We start from the raw sequence: 23,180 nt of genomic DNA on the forward strand, positions 1-23,180 counted from the left end.
GATTTATGTGTTCTTATATGAAGTTTTTATGGCCTATTCCACTCTGGAATGGTTCAAGCAAATGAAGCACATCTCATTCACTACAAATTAATAAAACCACTAGTTAGTAATTACATACCTAAAGTTGATATAGTTTTTATAAAATGCCTGTGTTGGTGGACAAAGCATGTTCCTTATTAGTCTGATTGGCCAATCAGGAGCAACCAGGAGCATACTCTGTAAGTTTGTAGATATTACTATTCCAGGTTCATTTACAGTTCAGTAGTTGGTCTTTTGTTTTTGGCTACACAAAGTACATCTTTACCAGTTTGCTGGCCAGAGGAATTGATATCGCGGGCGCAGTAAATTTATATGAGTACTTCATGTAGTTCTTTAAAGACGACTGATTTAGGTTCTTGAAATAAAAAGTGTTTCTACCGAGTTCCTCACCAAATAATGGTCAATTTAACATCAATTGTTTGTGGACGACCACCGCATTTGATCTACGGTGTGAAAAGAGGAAAAGTGCCAACGTCGTTAAGGCCACATGTAATCCTGAAGAAACAAGCTTTAGGGAGTAAGTAATTATCATGAATTCATTTGATCAGTCTGATGCACTGGTCTCTATAAATATCACTTTTTAGTATTCATAAACATCTCTGATAATCAGACCTAACCTTAGTAGATTCATTCAGTCCTCATTGGCATTGTGTTTTGATTATCGAGTGTAGTCTGGCAATTATTAAACAACCCATAATTGTATCCTTTCAAGATGCAACATGTATGGAAGAAATGTCCAAACTGATGAACTGTTTTAAAAGGGAAAAGTTTGAAGATCAAAAATGCTCGAAGGAAGTTGGCGAGTTCCTAGAATGTGCCAGAATAGCGGTGGGGTGTAAATTTCATGTTGGGAATCAAGTTTATAGAAGGGAATTTGAGTATTAAAATAGAATATTTTCATGGTTAAGGCAAAAAGCAGAATGGCTAAAAAGTCAAGTCAAAGTGGTTGGTCATTAGATGAACTCAATGCAGTGCTAAAGGAAAACACACAGACAATAAAAAAATCCCGTGTGAGAACCTAAAATGCAGGTTTGTGTTACAATCAGTAAAACATGGTATGATGTGGTGTACTTGTTGAATACAGAAGCTTAAAGCTGAGCAGGAACATTGTGTAAATCCTTATCAGTTACTGCAATCCAATATTATGATCCCAACCACTGTTATTTTGCCCAGAGGGAAAAATCAATGGTGGGAAAAGGATAGATGTTGAGGAGATATTTGTGTTATCCTCCAACTCTCAAATAGAAACTTGTTTGCCCATCCCTGATACTGTGACCTTTGTGTAGAATAGTATAATTTACAAAAGCAAATGCATTCCTTGCTTTTTTTAAAAAAACAAATGTTACAACATAAATTAATGTATGAAATACACAACAATTATAGCAGATATCCTTGGCTAACTGACAGCACCAGGCTGCAATATAGCAAAACCTGCGATCCTAATTCACCTAAATTAAAAACTTATATTGTCTATATATTATTATTTAATTATTTTAATCTTGACACATCTATTTTGGCAAGTACTACTTCTGGTACAAAAAACAATCCCTGTCTATTTAAATGTAGGTACTTTAAATATAACTGCAATTTCTAATTGCAATTGATTTTTAACCTGAATTTTGACTAGAAATTGAAAATATAAAAGAATGTTCCAAGTTTCACACTGGAAATTTTTTCAAGTAAAGAAGTTACATATAAAGATAGGTTTTTCAGTAAACTAGCAAAGTAAGGGGATATGTTTTTGCACCACCTAGTAGTACTATTAATGAATTAATTAATTAAAATCCTGTGTTACATGCTCCAAATTATTTTTCCTAGTATTAATTTTTTAAATCCAAAATCTGCAGACTCAAGTTATAATGTTATATTATATCATGCTGACTGGACTTGAAGTATGTCAAGTCATAGTCAAGTACCAGTACATCAATTTGCCAATTAGAATTACCAGTTTTTAAAAAATTTTTATCATTGCTCGCTGTCATCGCCTCATTGTGGCTTCAACTTCACTGAATACTTCATTTAAGTTACTCAATAAGAATTCACCATCCATCCGGCTGAAGCACATTGGTGGCTTGAATTTTAATACATTCTCGTCTGGACCATCAACGCTCAGGATTATATACCTGTCTTTCAGTCTGCAGTGGCAAAAGGATAAGACACTTCTGTATTACACTTAGTATAATATACACACTATACTTGAGAAAATTGAGAAATATGGCTTCCAAATATTGATTTTGGCTTTCGGTGAATGTTAATAATGAATGTTGCCTTGTTGGTGTTTATGGTGATGGTCACGTTTTCCAGGTTGATTTCAAATGCTATCAACATTGGTCCAACAAAATGTGGTGTGAAAATACGACGTAATTGCTGATGATGACCGGAAGACATTTTACGGAAAAATAGATATCACCTCCCCGTTTTTACCAAAAGAAAGACAACATAACATAAGTCAACATATAAAAACTCACTTCGTTTTGACTTGCAAAGCCTCAGCTGTTGCAGGAATCCTCTTGTCTCTATCTGTAACCAGTTCAATCCCAATGTAGAATCCTTTACCTCTGGAAAAATAAATATTGAAAATGTTGTAGTGATTTGTGATGCAGCTACCATCAAAATATGAAAAATGCTTCTTGGTTGAACTATTAAAATCGTGACGAGGAGCTTTTCTGATCCGTTTCTCAATGGCAAGCATTTTTGGCGAATTTCCTACTACAATGGCTATAAACGGTCACGATTAACCGTGGTGACACATCTCTCACTTATAGGATGAACTTGTGCCCCGCATACCTGACATCTCCTATGAGTGGATGGACTTTCTGTAATTCCTTGAGATGTTTTAACATGAAGTTTCCAACTTCCAAAGCATTTTTTTGCAACCCTTCTTCTTCAATGACATCCAACACTGCATGAGCGACTTCGCATGATACTGGATTGCCACCAAACTGGAACGAAATTAACTCTATTACTCCCCCTTCAATCCTGAATATCCATTGGAGGTCGGTTATTCTTTGCGGGAGCATTGAGGTCATTATGGGTCGCATAAAGGAGGTCTAACTACCCCTACCGTATTGAAGTAGGTCGCACCAGTTGAACCGAACGAGTCTGCTATTTCTTGTGTAGTTACGACCAGAGAAATGGGATGACCATTGGCAATCGGTTTACCCATTGTGACAATATCAGGAACAACATCTGCGTGGAAAAAATGAGTATTTACAACAAGGATGTGAACTAAAATATCAAAAAAGAAAAGCCTTACCTTGTCCTTCAAAGACCCAGAAATTATCACCGATCCTTCCAAATCCTGTCTGAACCTCGTCAGCGATGCAAACCCCCCCTGCCTCTCGAATATGTCTATACAGAAACAGCATAAACGTAGAGTGAATTTCTAGAGAATATCATATATTTCGTTCCAATGTAATATTACACAATTTGTATTTTACTTGAACGAATGTTTAAGAAAACCATCAGGAAAGATAATCTGTCCTCCACATCCTTGTGCTGATTCGACTAGAAACGCAGCCACCTGTATGGATTTAAAATTTAAAAATTTAGTACAGGAACTTCTTCCAAGCGTAAACATGTTAAACCATTTCTTTCTGTTCAACCACGCTGATAATGGTTTTGTGCAATGCAACAATGCGCTTACCTTCCGGCCGTTTTTTTGAGCATTTTCCACCGTTTCGTTTACTTCATTAGCATATTTCACGCCCGTTTCTTCCGTGTACCCTCGGTATTTACCTCGGTAGGGGTCTGGGGTTGTGACGACATGAACGTAATCCTTATCACAAGTTTTGTTCATCTGTTTTTGTTTATATGCAGATAACTCCATTAGCAGACTCGTGTGTCCGTGGTAAGCACTGAAACAAAGGGTCACAGATACACCAACATAAGTTATGTCTTTGTGCTTTACGCATCCAAAGGAGAATTTTCCTGAGTGGAAACTAGCCTTAATTACATGCATACTTGTCTAAAACAACGATGTCCTCGTGTCCCGTATGTATTCTAGCCATTCGTAGCGCGAGGTCGTTCGCTTCTGATCTAAAAAAACCAACTGTAGTTAGTAGCAGAATTGCCCAATCACAGACTGTCCAAGAAAAGTAAGCCTAAAATTACCCCCTTTTTACGCTAAATTGCAGTTACTTTTCCCAGTACGGCAGTACCTACCCAGTACAAGTGAAGAAGCAGACTTTAAGTTTTTCAGGTAATTTAGCAAGAATTCTCTCAGCATATTGAACAATACTGTCGTGTAGAAATCGATTGTTTGTGTTGAGTTGTTTCATCTGATTGTCACAGGCTCTTATAACATGTGGATGACAGTGGCCAACTGTAAAAAAGCACAAACTTCACCATGATTTTCTCTTAAGAAAGCTCATTGTTAGAGACATGCAAAGGGCACTTGAATTGAAGAAAAATAGTATTAGGATGGACTGATTAAAGACAGGACTAAACTGACTAATTACAAAGAAGAAAAACGCTCAGGTTAATGCAATATTGATATAAACAGGATGGAGCAATGTTGTGCTGCCCACATTGTTCAGAGTTGTCATCAACATTGAACAATATTGTTGACACTGAATCGGGTGTAACAATATTGTTCAATGTTCATAACAACCCTGAACAATGTGGGCAGCACAACATTGCTCCATCCTGTTCATATCAACATCCATCAATCTGGGTGTTTTTAGTTGCGTACATTAAAAGTGAGCATGTTGGAGAGTTTTCTTTATTAATAATTTCTATGTCATACAACATAAAGTATTCTGAAAGTTCTTTGCTCAAAATTGTGACAACCCCCCCCCCACCCCCTTATAACCGACTATATCAAATACCCTTTCCTATGTAGAGATAAAACCATGTACTGATTCATATTAAAATCATGTACTGATTATAATTCTATACTTACCATGTGTAACATTATTGACACAATCTAGATATCTATTGCCTTGCTCATCATATAAATATGTGCCGAGACCTCTGACAATCTTTATAGGGTTATTTTGATAGTGAATTGCACAAGCTTTGCTAAAAATGAAATAGTAGATGATCATTCATTACGACCTCTAGAGTATAAGTTGCAGAAAGATCTAGTTGGGAAAAAAGACAAGTTGCATACCCAATTAAATTGTGTCTTAATCTGATAGTTTCATCTTTTGGGAGTGCTTCTTTGCATTCCACGGGTGCAGTTGATAAGTTTGCATTGATCTAATACAATTGATAGAAATGATACATTACCGCACATTGGCAAGAGATTCACCAATTGGCAACATTTTTTATTTGCAATTTATCATTATTTTTGTCATCAATAGACTACAACCAGAACTTAACACTATAAAAGGAATATGTTTAGGCACTGTTGCTTATACATTGCTTATAATTATATTCTATTTTTCAAAATCTCTACCAAAGAATGTGAGAAAAATTGCATTTTTGAGACTGTACATTTTAAAAATATTTCTCAGAGCATACCCCTTTGGCTTTGTCTTGCCCGTGGGATTTTTCTTTCTTACATTTTTAATTATAAGCGACTATATCACAGGAACAGGAAAAACTACAAGTACATCTGTCAACTCCTATGTTTAACCTACGCTTCAACTATTAACTCGATCATTTTAAAATAATGGATAACAAAATGCGTACGCGGGTAAATACCAGACTAGGTTCATCGTTCAGTTGCTAAACCGCCAGTACCGGCGGGGTTTCCACCGGGGTTTCCACCGGGTCAACAAACAAAACATTCCTTGAAACGGGTCACATGAGAATGTCAAAGCAAGTGACGCTGCACTTATCCGTATATTAAGAACATATTACGATAATAATATTTCGATAAAAATGCTAGGATTTACATATGTTTACATATATTGTGGCTACCAGACTGCTTTTCATAGAAAGTCGTTCAATGTCAACGATCCATCTTATCTGTTACGCAAGGCGAAAAATAATTGCATGACAACTGTCGTACCTGTGAAGACCAGCTTACGAAGTCCAAGCCTTTTCTGGGCTTATTATTTACACCGTGAAGCAAAATTGTAGAAAAGGGCAGCACAGAAAACATTCTTAATACAAAAATTTCCACTGCCGCCGACGGGAAATGTAGTATTACTTGTCTTTTGACTTTTGCGGTGTTTATCAAATTGGCCACATCACTGAATGCGTTCTGAATGCGGCGGAAGTAAATTATTATACTAAAGAGAAAATTTGCATAGAAAACCGGTTTCTCCCGTTTTACCACCGGTCGTTAGCACAGTTGTTGATAAGTTGTTGATTATCGCGGTAAATCAGCGTTGCACTCACTTCTCACTGTGTGGTGAAATTAGTGTTGTGTGATTTTTCACTTTTTATCATTTATAGACCCGGATTTATGGACTCAGAATTTATAAATTTCATTATCACGGGAAAGTACACGGGGATTTAAATCATTTAATATAATAAACCAACGTCGTTTAATTAATAAACAATAATAAATAATTATGCAACGTTTGCATACTTAACTTGGAATCTATTATTGTTTATATGCAATCTACAAGAATATAATGATAGCTTAAAATTTATTTGATTTCAGAAAATAAATATCGTTTAGAAAGTAAATTTGCGTCGCGTTGCCAATTCGCGTGATCGCGTCCTGTTTGTGTGGGTCTAAATTAATCTCTTACCTCGGCGATAGAGCTTACCTAAATTAGAGCGTCTGAAAGAGCTTACTAAAATTAGTAAAACTGCCAAGTTTGGCTGCGAATTGTTGTAAATTTCCGAAAATATAGCCATGCGAAGTTCACGAATTTTGTATGGTTTTGTAATACGGCCGGAGTGTGTAACTAATCTAGTTACAAAGTATACAAAATATGCCATCTTCGCATGGCTATATTTTCCGTATTTTACAAAACTTCGCACCCAAACTTTGCATTTGCACTATAATTTAACATCGCTTCATCGTGGCTTCAACTTCACTAAATACTTCATTTAAGTTACTCAATAAGAATTCACCGTCCATCCGGCTGAAGCACATTGGTGGCTTGAATTTTAATACATTCTCATCTGGACCATCAACGCTCAGGATTATATACCTGTCTTTCAGTCTGTGATTTGAAAAAGATAAATTATATGTACTATGAGATACACACTATTTTTATATACACATTAAGAAATATGGCTTCTATATACTAAATCTTGATTTTAGCTTTCGATGGTCAATATCATGGTCTTGTATTGTTCGTTAATTTCAAATATTATCAACGTCGGTCCGACAAATCGTGGTTTTAAAATACGACTTAATGATGAAGGATTTTGGCAGCAAAGTATAGATGTGGATATTCGATAATAAAGATAGCATAGACTACAACTGTTGAACTTAAAATTATGATATGAAAACTCACTTTGTTTTCACTTGATAGGCCTCCGTTTTTGCAGGAATTTTCTTATCTCTGTCCGTGACGAGTTCAATCCCAATGTAGAATCCCTTACCTCTGGAAAAGGAAATATCGAAAATGTTGCAATTATCGTAACGTATGACTTAGGACTGAGGTTAACTTAGTATTGTGATGCCGCTACAGGCAGCTATTACAATGCATGTTTCCACATGTTTCCCCTTTCTACACATCTCTGATTTACGGTTTATGTCTCTATACCTGACATCTCCTATGAGTGGATGGACTTTCTGTAATTCCTTGAGATGTTTTAACATGAAGTTTCCAACTTCCAAAGCATTTTTTTGCAACCCCTCTTCTTCAATGACATCCAACACTGCATGAGCGACTTCGCATGATACTGGATTGCCAGCATACTGGAACAAAATTAACTCGTATTACCCCCGTTCAACCCTAAATGGCCATTGAATGTCGGTTGTTCTTTGCGGGTGCCCTGAGATCATTTTAGTCTCGCACAGAAGAAGGGTTTAAGTACTCTACCGTATTGATGTACGTTGCACCAGTCGAACTGAACGAATCTGCTATTTCTCGTGTAGTTACGACGAGAGAAGTGGGATGACCATTTGCAATAGGTTTACCCATCGTGACAATATCAGGAACAACATCTGCGAGGAAAAAATTATTTACAAAACATGCAACAAAGATATAAACTAAAAATATTAAAAAGAAAACCTTACCTTGTCCTTCAAAGACCCAGAAATTATCACCGATCCTTCCAAATCCTGTCTGAACTTCGTCAGCGATACAAACCCCCCCTGCCTCTCGAATATGTCTACAGAAACAGCATAAACGTAGAGTGAATTTCTATGTAAACTGATTGGGTCGAAAGGTATAGAATAGTATTATATAATTTGTATTTTACTTGAACGAATGTTTAAGAAAACCATCAGGAAAGATAATCTGTCCTCCACATCCTTGTGCTGATTCGACTAGAAACGCAGCCACCTGTATGGATTTAGAATTTAAAAATTTAGTACAGAAACTTCTTCCAAGCGTGAACATATCAAACCATTACTTTCTGTTCAACCACGCTGACAACGGTTTTGTGCAATGTGACAATACGCTTACCTTCCGGCCGTTTTTTTGAGCATTTTCCACCGTTTCCTTTACTTCATTAGCATATTTCACGCCCGTCTCTTCCGAATACCCTCGGTATTTGCCGCGGTAGGGGTCTGGGGTTGTGACGACATGCACGTAATCCTTATCACAAGTTTTGTTCATCTGCTTTAGTTTGTACATAGATAATTCCATTAACGCACTCGTGTGACCGTGGTATGCACTGAAACACAGGAGCACGGGTGAGCCATAGAAGTTTTGTTTTTTGGTGTGCTTTACGCATGATTGTTTGTTTACAGAGCAACTAAATGAGAGCAACACACCCCCCCCCCCCGCCCACCGCCTTGAACCGATGAGCAAACAAGCCTATTTCGTCGGATCCAATCAGATCCATTCACTTCTGATGGATGTGTTATAGCCTGTCGACGTGCAATGTATATAGGGACAGATCACAGATAATCAACTAAAGTAAATGCAGTACTGCTCTAAATAACACATTCGTACATTCCATAAGTTATAGGAAAATTGCATCCGAAAAAAATTAATAGTTTCAACAGGCCTAACAGCAAACATACTTGTCTAAAACAACGATGTCCTCGTGTCCCGTATACATTTTAGCCAATAGTAACGCGAGGTCGTTTGCCTCTGATCTAAAATAAAAGTTGGATGAAAAGCTTTGTTACCTTGGCTGTGTAGTATACTATCAGCTTTAAATTTTCTGATACTTTAACACTTCTGGCACCCCTGATCTCAACTGGTTCCCAGTACCTACCCAGTACAAGTGAAGAAGCAGACTTTAAGTTTTTCAGGTAATTTAGCAAGAATTCTCTTAGCATATTGAACAATACTGTCATGTAGAAATCGATTGTTTGTGTTGAGTTGTTTCATCTGGTTGTCGCACGCTCTTATTACATGTGGATGACAGTGGCCAACTGTAAAAAAGCGCAAACTTTACTATGATTTTCTCTTAACAAAATTCATTGTAGGGGCCTGCAAACTGTAAAAGGCACTTAGATTGAAGAAAGTTTTTTTAGACTCATTACAGATAGGGCTTGTTATGATTAGAGCTTATTGAAGTGATCATGATTTGAGAGGATTAGGCTTACATACTAGGGGTGGTTTTATAGAGAGGAGAGCTCATTTCAGAGTATGAACAAGCATAGCCAAGGTACAGGCTAATCCCTCTTTAATAAAACAGAAAATGTTTTACCTATGTCATTGTATGCAAAGTTTCAGTGGTGATTATATGATTTCATACTTACCATGTGTAACATTATTGACACAATCTAGATATCTATTGCCTTGCTCATCATATAAATATGTGCCAAGACCTCTGACTATCTTCATAGGGTCATCCTGATAATGAATTGCACAAGCTTTGCTAAAAAATCCAAAATTGTAATCGACTACTTAATCGTCTACTCACATTATTGTGTGTAAACTCAGCTGGTATGTTGGTGCGAGAAGATTTACTTGGGAAAAAGACAAGTAACATACCCAATTAAATCATGTCTTAGTCTGATAGTTTCATCTCTTGGGAGTGCTTCTTTGCATTCCTCAGGTCCTATTGATGAGTTTGTGTTGGTCTACATGTGTGCACAAATCATGTTACCACAATAATGGTAGTGATCAAAAAAAGCATTTTCTACTGCACATTGCACAAATAGTAGAAATAATGATACATTATTGCACACTGGCAAGGGATTCAATCAATAGACAAAATTTTGGCGGCGGGGTTTCCTCCAGGAACAAAAACCAAAAAAAATTTACAGGGGTCATATAAGAAAGTCAGGACAAGTGAGCTAGTGAAATCATACCAGCAGAAGTGACGGCTATGTACGTATTTGTATAGTATATATTTTAACATATTACGATAATCATATTTCGATAAAAATACCAGGATTTATATAATTATATGCATGTTTAAATATACTGCGGTAGCAGACTGCTTTTCATAGAAAGTCGTTCAACGTCAAACGCTCGATTCCATATTACGCAAGCCGACAAATAAAATCATCAATTGTCGTACCTGTGAAGGCCAGCTTACAAAGTCCGAGACTTTTTTCGGCGTATTATTTACACCGTGAAGCAAAACTGTAGAAATGGGCAGCAAAGAAAACATTTTCAATCAAAAATTTCCTCTGACGCTGGTTATTCAGTATTAATATTACTTTTTGCCGAACGCCAACGGAACGGAAGTGAATTATTTCTGGGTACAGTCCGTAGGTGATTAGCACAGTAAATTAGTCTTGGACTGTTTGGTGACTGGTTAGTTTATAGTGTGGTCACAGTGTCAGTGTGGTGTGGGGAGGCTATGATTTATACCAACAGTGCTACGAGGAGGCTATGATTTATACCAACAGTGCTACGAGGAGGCTATGATTTATACCAACAGTGCTACGAGGAGGCTATGATTTATACCAACAGTGCTACGAGGAGGCTATGATTTATACCAACAGTGCTACGAGGAGGCTATGATTTATACCGACAAATGACAATGCAATTGCAAGGTTTGAGCGCGGACATTCCGGACAAACTGACAGCTACTTAAGAAGAAATGCATAACTACATGAGATGAAATATCTGAGCATACGCCCAAGTTCACCCAGGTGAATCTGTATGTAGTAAATATTCAGTCTTTACAGACTTCTGTTTCCCAATAAAAAGCCTTTTTTAAAAAACATTTTAGAGCTGGTTGACTAAAATTCGAAAGAAAAACGATCGTATCCGAATGTTTGACTCTATAAAAATACCTTCATACATTTACAATTTACCATTATTTCCACCACCACCATACCACCACATTTCCGAGAATTTAGCGACACGGGGGGATAGTGTTGCTTTTCAAGGCGGTACATTCGTCATTCGAGTACACCGGTTCACACAGACATCAATGGATCACAATGGATATAATTATCATATCCATTAGGATAACATTTACTGATTTACATGAAGTATTGAACTATTTTTAAAAAATTAACACAGCATTTGAGATTTTTTAAAGGAATTTTGTTTTTTAGTGCAATTTTATGTTGGTTGGTCGTACAGATCTCTGAAAATCGCAAAGTAAAGGTTATATGTTAAAATGAGTGAGAGATTGAAGGCGATCAAAGAAAAATCTAAGCTAAGAAGACAGCTACTGGCGCCAATAGTAAGGACAATGTGATGATAATAATTTGTACAAAGCGTGCGTCCCATGTGATCAGATTGTGATCAGATCCGCAATTTTTGCTCAGTTCCAGCATGTTTAAAAAGCAGATCGACAGACCTCAAAAATTTCTCCATTTTCGTCTTCAACCCTTTCGCCCTAAATTCACTACAAAAAATCCCATTTCAGGTTCAAATTATAATAATGCCAGAATTTTTATCCCGAAATTTGATGAACTTTGATTTTTAGAGGCCTATGTGTTTACTTCAGTTTATAAAATCATACTTTTGAATGGATGAACTTATATTTCCCCAAATGCCAAAACCGCTGCTAAGCTGATAAAATACACAGTGACTAAAGGACCAGCAGCTTGCTAAATATAAAAGATGTTCAACAATTGGTTTTAGCTGCCAGTCAATTTATAATAGTCATGGGGGATAAAATATATATTTACCAGCATGTGAACAAGTGTGCTAGTATGGCCATACGTGGGGAAGGATAGCAACTTCACATTAAAGATTTTGTGCATAGGTTGCATATATTGCACTCCAGCATGTAAAAGTTTTTTCATATACAAACTGTATTCTTTTAACTGTGTTCTAACTGATTAATGTGTCAGATGTTTTAATTGTTGTTTTAAACTTCATAGCTTGGTGCTAGCGATACTGACGGCATTGGTCAGGTTCTGGGAAACAAGTCGGACGTTGTTGCCAAACCTGATGTGAAACCAAAAGGTCAGACTAAAGCTCCAGAAAAGAAGACTAAGGAGGAATCTTCATCATCAAAAAGAAAAGCTGTTGAGGCATTTGAACTTCCTGGTATTCAGGCTGAAACATCTCCCAAGGTAAACCATGGCTTAATTTTTAATCAACATACTGTGGTGGGTGAAAAGAGGCAAATATATAATCATAAGTGTAGATGTGATAGTAATTAAGTCTACCTGCATATTATAAATCTAGTTTATTATAAATCAACCAGGTTGTGACACCAGAAGAAAAAGCACCATCAAAGAAGAAGCCAAAGAAAGAGGTACAATGTAGTCTATCCTTAACGCTTTTGGATGTAAGGGGATGAAATCCTTTTAACAACAAATTCACTTCCCAGCTATTTAAAGTTAAGTTCATTTAATCTTCATTGAAGTCTGAATATTTTTTCCAGTATGCAGATGAAGATGATTATTCTGAAGGAGAATTTGAGGAAATGCAAGAAGCATTTTATAAAGACTCAAGTACTTTCTTAAAGGTATTTTAGTTAGCTTCCAATTCATAGCACAAATGACAAGTGACTGTGTTCATCTGTTTGATTTTTCATTTCTCGTATATCCTTTATTTCTACAGGGTACCCAAAGTGCAAATCCTCACAATGATTATTGTCAGCACTTCGTAGATACTGGACAGCGACCCCAGAACTTTATTCGTGATGTTGGTAAGCAGTCAACGATCAATTGGCATGAACATACTATATTACAAAACCTTTTACCCATCAGCATTGCCCCAATGTCCTTTATTATAAGAACATACCAGATATCTTTTTTAGGAAAAACAGGACACCTGTAATATATTGATTATGAAAGTATTCAAAGTCCCAATAGGGAGTTTGAATCCTGAACTATGGCTTGTCTTCTTGAAAAACTCTGTGTGTACTACAATGCTTTTTTGCTATTGCAATGAAAAACATGATTATTATTGAAGAAAATTATTCCCGAAAATATATTTTTAAGTGTTTCAGTAAGATAGTGGCCTTTTTAAATGGAAAGATTGTGTCATCTTCATGATTAGGTTTGGCAGATCGTTTCGAAGAATATCCCAAACTTAAAGAGCTTATTAGACTGAAGGTAACAACTTAAATTTTGTGCATCATAGGTGCATGTTAACATACCAGATTTCTGAGGATAAATACTATTCAATTTGAAATACAGTATGTAGATGGAGCTTTACTTTTGTTAAACAGGATGAAATTATTGCCAAGAGAGCTACGCCACCAATGTAAGTTGCATATGAATGAGTCTACTATATTGTGAGCTGAATAATCTCTCAGACTGATCAGCAGAACTGTGGTAGCATGTCTGAAAACAGGTCAAAATCTATTACTTGAGTATTATGTTCATCAGACACTCGATGATATATGTACGCTTAGCGTACCTATTTTAAGGGATTCGAAAAATTCCTAAACTCGTGGACAAAATTGAGGTCTTCAAATTTGTCCATATTCGTATTACTACATTAGGTATTTGCAATGTAATCTTGAAACATTTGATCTACGAGAGTTGGAGTGTAAGTTTGACGCCATATTAGTTGATCCCCCTTTGGAAGAATACCAGCGTCGTGGCTCTGGGATCTCGCACAACTGGCGGCCATGGACCTGGGAAGAGGTATAGGCACTCTATATATAATACTATGGTAATAATACAGCGTCTGATGCATGGTACTCCAGAAGTAATCTAGTGAAATACAAAACAAAACAACCTTTCTGTTGTTTCTCAACCATCCTTTGTCATCGTTATGTTGCTAGTAAAAAACTGCAAATTTGCGGTCGTGGGTTTTAGATATTTATTACAAGATAATTTTCACAAACGATTACATACGATCATGAATAAAAACACATACTTTAGCTTCTCGCCTTTTTAGTATTACACCCTAGCTGCGTTATTAGGAAACCTACAGTAACTTTGATGGCGTAAATTAATTTGTCATTTCAAAACAGATTATGAAACTAGAAATTGAAGAAATAGCTGCACAGAGATCTTTCATCTTCTTATGGTGTGGCTCGCATGAGGGATTGATTGAAGGCCGAAAGGTACACATTTAGTTGAAAAATGTACGTAATATTCGTGACATGGCCAAGTTTTCGAACAATTTAAATTGAAAAATATCAACTCGAACATTTAGTGTCTTCGCAAGTGGGGGTTTCGTCGTTGCGAGGACATTTGCTGGATCAAAACAAACAAGAAAAATCCCGGAAACGTGAAATTCCTGAAACCGAATGCGATATTTCAACACACGAAAGAACATTGCTTGATGGGGATCAAGGGAACGGTTCGAAGAAGTACTGATTTTGACTTTATCCACGCCAATGTGGACATCGACCTTATCATTACTGAAGAGGTATGTATTCCCCCTCACTCCCCTCCCCCTGTGCACATAAAGATACAGAAGCCTCATGGTACAGCATTATTATCAGTTGTGTGAATGCACGTTGGTATTCTATAGTTGAATAATATACATTAAAACCAATTACATTTTGACTGTTGTTTACGCATTCTTTAGCCACCAATAGAGAGCACGGAAAAACCCGAAGAAATCTTTCATATTATTGAACATTTTTGTTTGGGAAGAAGACGTCTTCATTTGTTCGGTAATGACAGCACTTTACGACCAGGTGAATAAATGAATTTTAAAAAAGAATGTTACGAGCAATGGTCTTCATAAAGCCTGCAATCCTCCAGGAGAAAGGTTGAAGACTCTCAAAAAGGCATCGCTTTTAATGGAAAGAATTGCCTATATTTAACACAACTATTTAGTATATAATATTGAGAGATGGATGCATTTTGGATGTAGTACAAAGTTTTATTCGTGAACTTATATTGTTGTGGATATTCCTGAGCCTCGTACTCACGCAACAAAGAGCTATGCCTATGGTTTATGCATTATTCCATTTTGTTAGGTTGGTTAACAGTCGGTCAAGACCTTTCCAGTTCAAATTTCTCCAGCGAAACTTATAACTCGTATTTCAACAGCACACCGACCGACTACCTCGTCGGCGACACGCCGGAAATCGAGAATCTCCGACCGAAGTCCCCGAAGGCAAAGAACAAAGGGGATGGCGGGAAAGGTCGCGGGGGACCTGGTGGTCCCGCGTGGTCGACACGCGGTATGCGTGGAATCGGGGGACGCGGAGGTATCGGAGGAAGGGGAGGGTTAACTAGGGGTATCGGGTTTTCTATCCGTGGTAACCGTGGGTTAAGCAGAGGTGGTTTTCCTACGCGATAAATGGAGAGGATCGCTGTAGAGTCACACCAGACACTATGTAAATAGTTTATAATCAATAAACACGTTTTATATAGTTTTCGTTTTCGACTCGGATTCGATTCAGCTCAGATTGCTTGCTTATGTTTTAGCGTAAAGATCAAAGTGGACCGCCAGCGGCACCTAATTCGGCTACACACAGAGTTTATTGTTGTCAACTGCCAATATTTGTTGCAAACACTCTGTCAGTACTAATCTCCCTTCGTCTTGATTGCCTTTGCATCACTCCGGCATCCCTGGTGACATACGCAATTTGCCTCGCAATTTTTTTGTGAAAAAAGATGCCAGGTAGGCGTTATTGCGTTAACTCAGGCGACGTGGTCGGGGTACAGGGCGATAGCCAAAAAATATTTGCATTGTTTACTTATTTACTAGTTTACTTTTAAATCAGACTTCGTTTTCATGTACATTATCATGGATCTCGACGATATAAAAATAGCACAATCAGTCACATGCAGCAACACATTCAGTCAAATTTCTTGAAAGTTATTTCGCTAGTGTCCCGCTTCTTTCTGTGCCCGTTCGTCAAACCACTTCAAGCCTGTATCTAATAGTTCGATCATACATTCACTGCACACTAAATCTGCGACCGTCACGCGCGAAAGACTAACCCTGCGACCCAAAAAATTATAATCTCGAAACCTAGCCCGAGTAACAGGTTCCACAAAAATTGAGAGATCTAATTTACTCCTCGACCAAGTTCATAACAATAATTTATGTTACAGTAAATATACTGCGAGAAGAACGATCAGATTCTACTTTTGGTAACGATAGCAGCAACGCCCTAATGCGTTTCTGGATCATTGCGTAAGGTAACATTAAGGCCTGGTTCACACTTGTCATAAGAAGCTAGGATTCCCTTTGTCACCCTTTGCCTGAGGTCGCTGGTAGGGAAAATGCTTTGTCTATCGAAAAGTAATACAATGGATCCCCGATTCTTAGGAGCTAGTGTTAACCAGGCCTAATTTTCTGCCGCGATCAACTTGTCACGCAATGTTTACTGAACGATTTTTAATTGGTGCTTAACAATGAGCGGGGAAAATCGCCTTTCTTCATAAACACTTTTAATTAATATTGCGGTATTTTCTAATGTGTTGGGTTTTAATTAAACTCCCTGATACTGCATGGTCATGCGAATTAATAGACACCTATATATGCGTGCTAATAAAATGCAAATACCATATTATGTCAAATTGATGTACAAAGAATATCAGAGAAAGTCCAAAGTCAACAATTCATTATTAATCAGACCATTGCTTTATTATTTCTTTTTATTGTAAGCCGGGCAGGTCGTAACGTGCTACGCAAACGCAGCCAATTCCCGTCGGTTTGCTTTCCATTTTGCATTGTTTTTAGAAATCTGCCTTTTCATATCGCGCGTTTGACTTCGTGACACGCAAACGAGACAAGTCCTAAACAGGCCTATATAAAACTACCGTACATTTATTAGAGAATGCATTACGTTCAAAACTCCGTAGAGGCAAGATGGCTGATGAAATTCTGTGAGCGCTCAAATTATGGTATGTTTTAAAGTTTGCATGCAGGCATTTTATTTATAGCTCAGTGCATGCATGCCAGTGGTGGATATACTACGAATTTTACCATGCAGACCCAGAAATAACCCTGTACAAATAACCAAATGGTATTTGTTGATTGTGTGCATGACTCGAGGTGAATTTAAATTTTGATGGTGCTAACAGCTGTTGGGTGAATTATTAACTTGATTCAATTTTGAAAAACTAATTCACTCAACCGCCCATTCAAGCAAGCGTGCGTGCGTGTAGTTCAAACAAAAAATTAAGCATGAAGTACATGCAATATAAGCATGCATTTTAATCAACGATACTGACCGTCAAAGGTGCTATCGCACCTATAGCGCTAGTCATTTGGGAATCTATGTTAGATTTGTTGTATATATTGTTATAACAAATAGATCTAGTTTATAAACCATTTAAAAATACAATTATGATGGTTGGAATGATTCGTCCATTTGTGTTTTCGTTTATATTCTATATATAGGCTAGCAAAGAAAAGACGAATGGAGCGTTAAGTTCTGCTGACTTCGTGAAAAAACGAAAAGCTGAAAATGTGCTTCCTCGCGTCGAAGAGTTAAACAGAAGGTATAAAACCAATATCGAAACGACCCAAAAAATTGAAGAGCAATGCGCCGAGCGAGAGATATTAAATGAAATACAAAATCTTAAACGCTCTTTGATTGATGGCGAAGCTATGTTACAACAGATAAAAGAAGGCATCAGAGAAGCACAAGAAATTTCTACAGAGTATGTGAAAAGTTTAGAAGAAAAGGTAGAGACCTTGGAAAGGCAAGTTGATCAACTTCAAAAGCAAAATTATTCTCTCCAAACTGGTCAGATTGCATTCGATTTCGAAAAGGATCTTGCAATATACGTATATCCAAACAGCAAGAAATACGGATCCCGGAAAATATTTACGAGCATGAAAAGTTGGTTGGATGCGAAAAAGGAGACACCACAAGGAAGAGAAGCGAACAAGAAGTGGAATGATTTGAAGAAGGAGTTTTCCTGGTCGGAAGAACATGAAAAAGTGTTCTTCAAACTGCTCGAGTTCAGGAGGGTCTTTGCACATCCGCAAGTTGATCGTGAGGCGATTCAAACCCAGATTCCTGACGACTTCAATGATGAGGAAAAGAAACGCATTCAAGACATCATTGGCATGACTGAAAAAGTGAACCAGCTGATGCAGGTAGATTGAGATACACGTTTGAATTGAAAAAACCCATCCCTAATTTTTTTTTTGCCACATCGAGACCCCGACCTCGGCAGCATTAATTTTGATGGACAATGACATAAAAAATACCATGGTATGTTGATATTATGGTACACCAAGTCTACTACATTCATTCAAGAGACAATTAATAATGGAACATTTGAATAAATTGACGTTGCAGACATTTGATAATGCGTGGAAAATTTTAGGGAAGTCGATGAATAAAACAACATAAAAATCCTGCCCACTTGTTTACAAAAAACGTATGTACTACGAGATTATATTTCACAATACATATTTTAAAATAGAAACGTTAGGAAAAGTCAAATCTTGTGCATCTTGTGAGTAGTTTTTATAGATTTGGATTTTGAACCTTGCCTTGTATATATATATATGTTTCGACTAAGACGTATGTGTTATACATACGTAGCTCGCAATCTTTCGGTTGGCAAGAGTTTTTTTATCCAATTAACCAGGGGCGGTTGCTTAAAAGCCGGTTAGTTTACCCCTGGATTAAAGCAATCTTTCCGTCAACTTTTTAAATCACTTGTTTACAAAGTTGAATATCTTCTCCAATAAAAATTTCTGGACTGACAGAAGTCTTTTTTTATCTTGTAAACGTTTTAAAGCGCACAGCGGCTCAGAAGCATAAACTAAAAGAGCGCATTAATCCTGGGTTAGCGCTAACCTAGCTTTAAACAACTCGCCCCCGATTGCTACGAACCCTGGGATTCTTCACTACCCGCAGAGTCGGTGGTCGGTCCCTGTTCAATGGCGGCTTTTTTTGCCGATGAAGATGAACTATTTGAGGAGTCGGACTGTTTTGACGAGAAAGGGAAGCACGGAAGGTAACTTTTCTTTTTTCTATCCGTGCACGTTATGTTAATCTCATCTTTTTCGTCGAGTTGAACGACAAACTTGTTTTCAAAATCTCCCGATCGAATACAGAAATCGTTTCCTTCCTGATCGTAAATAACGATCTCTGCATTCCTCCACGTTTCCTCTGATTCCGTGTCGAGTTTAGTGATCGTTGCTTGGAGTATTCGTCTCAGAGTTACGACAAGTGTCGGGTCGTCTGCCTGTCCTTCGTTACCACAATGCTTCACGATTAGTTTGCCAATGGTTCGCTTGCTAATGATCTCGACTGTCTCCTAGGTTGGTCAAAAGCGAAATAGTTTGAAGACGATTTCGCAACCAACCAGTGCCAGTCCATTTCTAATCTTCTTGTCTTTCACGATCGTCGATTGAACGATCGCGTCAAAAAACAATAGAAAAGACTGGCACTGGTACCCAATGGCCAATTCGGTACTTTTAACTAATATAACTTTATATATGTAAGAGCTATAGCTTTCGTTCGAAACTTTGAAAATACTCAGTCTTGTATTTTTGAGGTTTGATTCACAACCTTTATTAAATACGTCTCATGCTAACTCCTGTTCTAAAAACTGATTATTGAGAAATTTAGAAACGTCAGTTGTGAAATTTTGTAGGAATTTGCATGCAACAATAAACAAGATGTTGCCAAGTCGATTTAAAACCGGCTAATCTAAGCCGTACGTATAAGTTTCACTTGAAACCATCGAAATATCCGAAAGCAAGCCCTCAAATTCAGGCGAAATAACACTGCTAACTCTGATTTCAACTAAAAATTGTTCCTAAATTCCAAAATTTGTAATGACTTGTACTGTACTGAAGTTATTGACAGACGAAAAGTTCAGATTGCATGCCATATATACTTTGAATATTTTTGAACTTAGTTCGGTATTAAATTACGATTACGACGCAGCCACGGTTTCGTCAATCTCACTGCCGCCGTAAACCATAGATATAGTAGATGAATATCATATTGTAAACTCGCTGAAATGTATAGTACTATCGAATATAGCTACCTGTCTAGAATACGGCTGCTCCTCTATAGAACTTTTGGAACTACTTATTCCCATTGTGATGTATCGTTTGGACTCCTTCAAGATGCATGCCCCAGATGACCTGCCAGTCACGTGTATTTAATACTCTGTTTGAAAGAATCGTTAAATATAAAGAGTCAGAACGTTTCGTCTTCAAACGCGACTTTTCAGTCTTGAACTAGAATAACAGGCGGAATATTAAATAATGCATGCATAATAACTTTTCTCGGTGGGATACTTCAAGGAAACAGGAAACTGTGCAAAGAGAAAGGGAATAGACTTCCGGTAGATCAAATGATAGAGCTAATTAAATTTTCAGTTCTTCATTTCTAATAAACCAAATAAAGCATACTACTATTATCAAATGAAAGAAAATCCAGAGCACAGCGATGATAGAAAAACGATAGATTGTAGTTTGACCATGCAGTTTTACGATAAAAATAAAGACATGCAACATTATAGCTGTTTAATAATGTATTTCAGTAAATAATGAAACATGATCTCAAGGTTTGAACTATAATAAAGCTTTCGAATTCACTTCCAATGCTTTGAACAAACCACTTTCTCAAAACTAAAAATGAAAATAAGAGAATTTTTAAGGGGCAATCAAACATATATAATTCTTATTGCTAAGCTAGTGCGTATATATAGAGGTTATAAAAAGGGTCTTAATTTCGAGTGGAATTTTCACACTTCAAATTCAAGTCAGGAACAGTTGGCCTTATAGTTTAAAAAAAAACTATTGATATCGATACTAATTCTTACGTGCATGCATGACTCGGCATGTAACTAAAAAAGGCTGTTGAAATTAAATTTAGGATAACAACTGCCTAAAATACACAAAACGGCTTCCGTTGACGTTTCGACCTGATAGCCTTCGTCATGCAGGAGCCTTCGTCAAGAAAACTAAACACAAAGTGGCACCGTGAATATGATTTCTTTTGAAAGTGAAGAGAGAATTGATGCTGTGTTTTGAAAATCGTTGTTTTGTGATCCGAACATTCAATTGTAAAATCTTAAAATCAGTGTGAAAGAATGCAGGAAGAATATTTAATAGTGTAGATACATCATGCATGCAAATAACTTCATATATACCATAAGACGACATGAAAGTTTTGCCTGTATACTGATTTGAATTAACCTTTAATTGTTAAACAACAAAAAAGCATTTCGCTTTAAAATATATATCATTATATAAAACATTGCTAAAATATTAAACCTTGGACATGTTTCGAAATCGAGTTGCCTTGCATGCATGTCGTTACAGGATTCAACTTTCAAGTCTGTTAGATTGTTAGGCTCTACTCAAGACTTTCCAGCGTCATATTCCAAGGTCGGTTCATGGTTTATGGCAGCTTTATGTTCCGAACGTAGCGAGCTATTCGACGAATTTGTGGTCCGTTTGAAAGGAGCACCTAGGCATGAAAATAAACTTCGCTTTTTCTGTTAGTGCACGTTATGTTAATCTCATCTTTTTCGTCGAGTTGAACGACAAACTTGTTTTCAAAATCTCCCGATCGAATACAGAAATCGTTTCCTTCCTGGTCGTAAATAACGATCTCTGCATTCCTCCACGTTTCCTCTGATTCCGTGTCGAGTTTTGTGATCGTCGCTTGGAGTATTCGTCTCAGAGACACAACAAGTGTCGGGTCATCTGACTGTCCTTCGTTACCACAATGCTTCACGATTAGTTTGCCAATGGTGCGCTTGCTAATGATCTCGACTGTCTCCTAGGTTGGTCAAAAGCGAACTATTTGATAAAATTGCATTGGCTTTCGCAGAGGAGCGGCATGCACATGCATGCAAAAGTATTCGTAGCTCGGTGTACACAGACAAAACCACCCGGTATTTTGTACGATTTCTTCAGAAGCACAAAAGAATGACTGCATGTGTGATCACAGAATCGAATAGAGAATTAATGCGGTTTCCAACGTTTTGCAGGTCATGAATGCATTCAAAAGATGACCTTGATCAACGTTTATGCATGTTTTGTCATTTTCACACATAGCCAATAGAATCGTAGTATGCACAAAAGATTGCAATTCGATAGGCTAACGTGTAAGAATGGCAGAAGACGATAATTCAATTAACCATCAACCTAAAATTCCTGTGTGGCTATCGAAATGCATGCATATAACTAGGCAATTACAAAATATGACGTTCGAAATCTGTAGAAGTAATTCGAAACATATAAAAGCTTCGCTTATATAAAACAACTTCTTGTATTTTTGGTGTATACGTAGATAAGTGAATCAAAACACACAATCCCTACCAACACTTCCTGTGCTGATTTGTCTTCTACGCAACTTTTGCCATGTCATTTATGAATTGGTGGAAATTTGCTTCGTAATAATAAACACGAAGCTACCACTATAAGTTGATTTGAAATTAGCCGATCAAAAATCGCATAAAACATTAAAATTCATATTTTTTGGCAAGCAGCAAAATTCAGGCTGGTATATGTTTCAGATAGACTGTACTATAAAGCTCTAGAAATACACTGGACAACTCTAATTTCAATCAAGAATTGTTTCTACGAATTCCAAACTACTATTTCTCCCTTATGAGAAAGAATTTATTCATCCACGCATTGTATTTCGAAATAGTGAACGTATATTTGCATGTTTTGCGATGCAGCCACGCTTCGGTTCATTTCCTGTAAACCGCTTGCTCGCTATATATTTCGATGCAAACTGTTATTCAACAGGCAATATAATTTTGCGAGCTTATCTGAACTGCGTAAATATTATAAAAAATATACCTGTCTCGAATATGACTGTTTTTCGATAGAATTATTCGCACCCATTGTGAAATGTCGTCAGAATGTCCGGTGTCCTTC

General features: G+C 37.1%; 4 protein-coding genes and 1 long non-coding RNA gene across 9 annotated transcripts; 2 read left to right on the plus strand and 3 right to left on the minus strand.

Annotated features, from left to right (window-relative positions):
* Positions 1–373: 373 nt before the first annotated feature.
* LOC114537752 lies at positions 374–2,579 on the plus strand. 2 transcript variants are annotated; one of them, XR_003688630.1, is made up of 4 exons: positions 374–556; positions 752–867; positions 948–1,068; positions 2,344–2,579. It is a non-coding gene; the product is annotated as an uncharacterized LOC114537752 (long non-coding RNA). The 2 variants fall into 2 exon arrangements; XR_003688631.1 differs by lacking the exon at positions 2,344–2,579 and adding an exon at positions 1,213–1,322.
* On the minus strand, positions 1,729–10,718 carry LOC114537750 (ethanolamine-phosphate phospho-lyase-like). Of its 2 annotated transcripts, none has more exons than XM_028558843.1 (12): positions 10,543–10,718; positions 5,153–5,241; positions 4,943–5,061; positions 4,204–4,363; positions 4,003–4,077; positions 3,686–3,896; positions 3,480–3,562; positions 3,296–3,390; positions 3,104–3,228; positions 2,827–2,981; positions 2,508–2,597; positions 1,729–2,174 (listed from the first exon to the last, which is right to left on the minus strand). In XM_028558843.1, exons 1-12 carry the CDS (start codon positions 10,633–10,635, stop codon positions 2,018–2,020), a joined length of 1,452 nt encoding a protein of 483 aa, XP_028414644.1. In that variant the 5' UTR covers positions 10,636–10,718; the 3' UTR covers positions 1,729–2,017. The 2 variants fall into 2 exon arrangements, with proteins under 2 accessions (XP_028414644.1, XP_028414643.1); XM_028558842.1 differs by lacking the exon at positions 10,543–10,718 and adding an exon at positions 5,999–6,193 and having other exon boundaries at positions 1,732–2,174.
* On the minus strand, positions 6,534–11,336 carry LOC114537751 (ethanolamine-phosphate phospho-lyase-like). Its single transcript, XM_028558844.1, has 12 exons — positions 11,288–11,336; positions 10,011–10,099; positions 9,776–9,894; positions 9,286–9,445; positions 9,089–9,163; positions 8,526–8,736; positions 8,320–8,402; positions 8,135–8,229; positions 7,938–8,062; positions 7,659–7,813; positions 7,407–7,496; positions 6,534–7,109 (listed from the first exon to the last, which is right to left on the minus strand). Exons 1-12 carry the CDS (start codon positions 11,306–11,308, stop codon positions 6,950–6,952), a joined length of 1,383 nt encoding a protein of 460 aa, XP_028414645.1. The 5' UTR covers positions 11,309–11,336; the 3' UTR covers positions 6,534–6,949.
* Positions 9,148–15,686, plus strand: LOC114537749 (N6-adenosine-methyltransferase non-catalytic subunit-like). Of its 3 annotated transcripts, none has more exons than XM_028558839.1 (13): positions 9,148–9,322; positions 11,534–11,664; positions 12,311–12,505; positions 12,640–12,690; positions 12,820–12,903; positions 12,999–13,086; positions 13,440–13,495; positions 13,612–13,646; positions 13,888–14,032; positions 14,365–14,457; positions 14,550–14,765; positions 14,928–15,039; positions 15,325–15,686. In XM_028558839.1, exons 2-13 carry the CDS (start codon positions 11,599–11,601, stop codon positions 15,648–15,650), a joined length of 1,467 nt encoding a protein of 488 aa, XP_028414640.1. In that variant the 5' UTR covers positions 9,148–9,322; positions 11,534–11,598; the 3' UTR covers positions 15,651–15,686. The 3 variants fall into 3 exon arrangements, with proteins under 3 accessions (XP_028414640.1, XP_028414641.1, XP_028414639.1); XM_028558840.1 differs by lacking the exon at positions 9,148–9,322 and adding an exon at positions 11,047–11,122; XM_028558838.1 differs by lacking the exon at positions 9,148–9,322 and having other exon boundaries at positions 11,502–11,664.
* A 3,324-nt stretch (positions 15,687–19,010) lies between these two features.
* LOC114537792 lies at positions 19,011–20,523 on the minus strand. Its single transcript, XM_028558884.1, has 2 exons — positions 20,324–20,523; positions 19,011–19,585 (listed from the first exon to the last, which is right to left on the minus strand). Exons 1-2 carry the CDS (start codon positions 20,375–20,377, stop codon positions 19,151–19,153), a joined length of 489 nt encoding a protein of 162 aa, XP_028414685.1. The 5' UTR covers positions 20,378–20,523; the 3' UTR covers positions 19,011–19,150.
* Between the last annotated feature and the right edge of the window lie 2,657 nt (positions 20,524–23,180).

Source organism: Dendronephthya gigantea, unplaced genomic scaffold (assembly GCF_004324835.1).
Source record: "Dendronephthya gigantea isolate DGI-Jeju-01 unplaced genomic scaffold, DenGig_1.0 000164F, whole genome shotgun sequence".
Lineage (NCBI taxonomy): Eukaryota > Metazoa > Cnidaria > Anthozoa > Malacalcyonacea > Nephtheidae > Dendronephthya > Dendronephthya gigantea.

Coding starts and splice junctions, on each gene's coding strand:
- LOC114537749 (XM_028558839.1), top strand. CDS start 11,599: ATGAGTGAGAGATTGAAGGCGATCAAAGAAAAATCTAAGCTAAGAAGA. Junction 11,665..12,310: donor GACAGCTACTGGCGCCAATA/GTAAGGACAATG, acceptor TAAACTTCATAG/CTTGGTGCTAGCGATACTGA. Junction 13,647..13,887: donor AAGAGAGCTACGCCACCAAT/GTAAGTTGCATA, acceptor TTACTACATTAG/GTATTTGCAATGTAATCTTG.
- LOC114537792 (XM_028558884.1), bottom strand. CDS start 20,377: ATGGGAATAAGTAGTTCCAAAAGTTCTATAGAGGAGCAGCCGTATTCT. Junction 19,586..20,323: donor AGCAGCCGTATTCTAGACAG/GTAGCTATATTC, acceptor TGACCAACCTAG/GAGACAGTCGAGATCATTAG.
- LOC114537750 (XM_028558843.1), bottom strand. CDS start 10,635: ATGTTTTCTTTGCTGCCCATTTCTACAGTTTTGCTTCACGGTGTAAAT. Junction 3,897..4,002: donor GACATCGTTGTTTTAGACAA/GTATGCATGTAA, acceptor CCTTTGTTTCAG/TGCTTACCACGGACACACGA. Junction 3,391..3,479: donor TTTCTTAAACATTCGTTCAA/GTAAAATACAAA, acceptor GTTTCTGTATAG/ACATATTCGAGAGGCAGGGG.
- LOC114537751 (XM_028558844.1), bottom strand. CDS start 11,308: ATGGTGGTGGTGGAAATAATG. Junction 8,063..8,134: donor CTGGGTCTTTGAAGGACAAG/GTAAGGTTTTCT, acceptor TTTTCCTCGCAG/ATGTTGTTCCTGATATTGTC. Junction 7,497..7,658: donor CCACTCATAGGAGATGTCAG/GTATAGAGACAT, acceptor TTCCTTTTCCAG/AGGTAAGGGATTCTACATTG.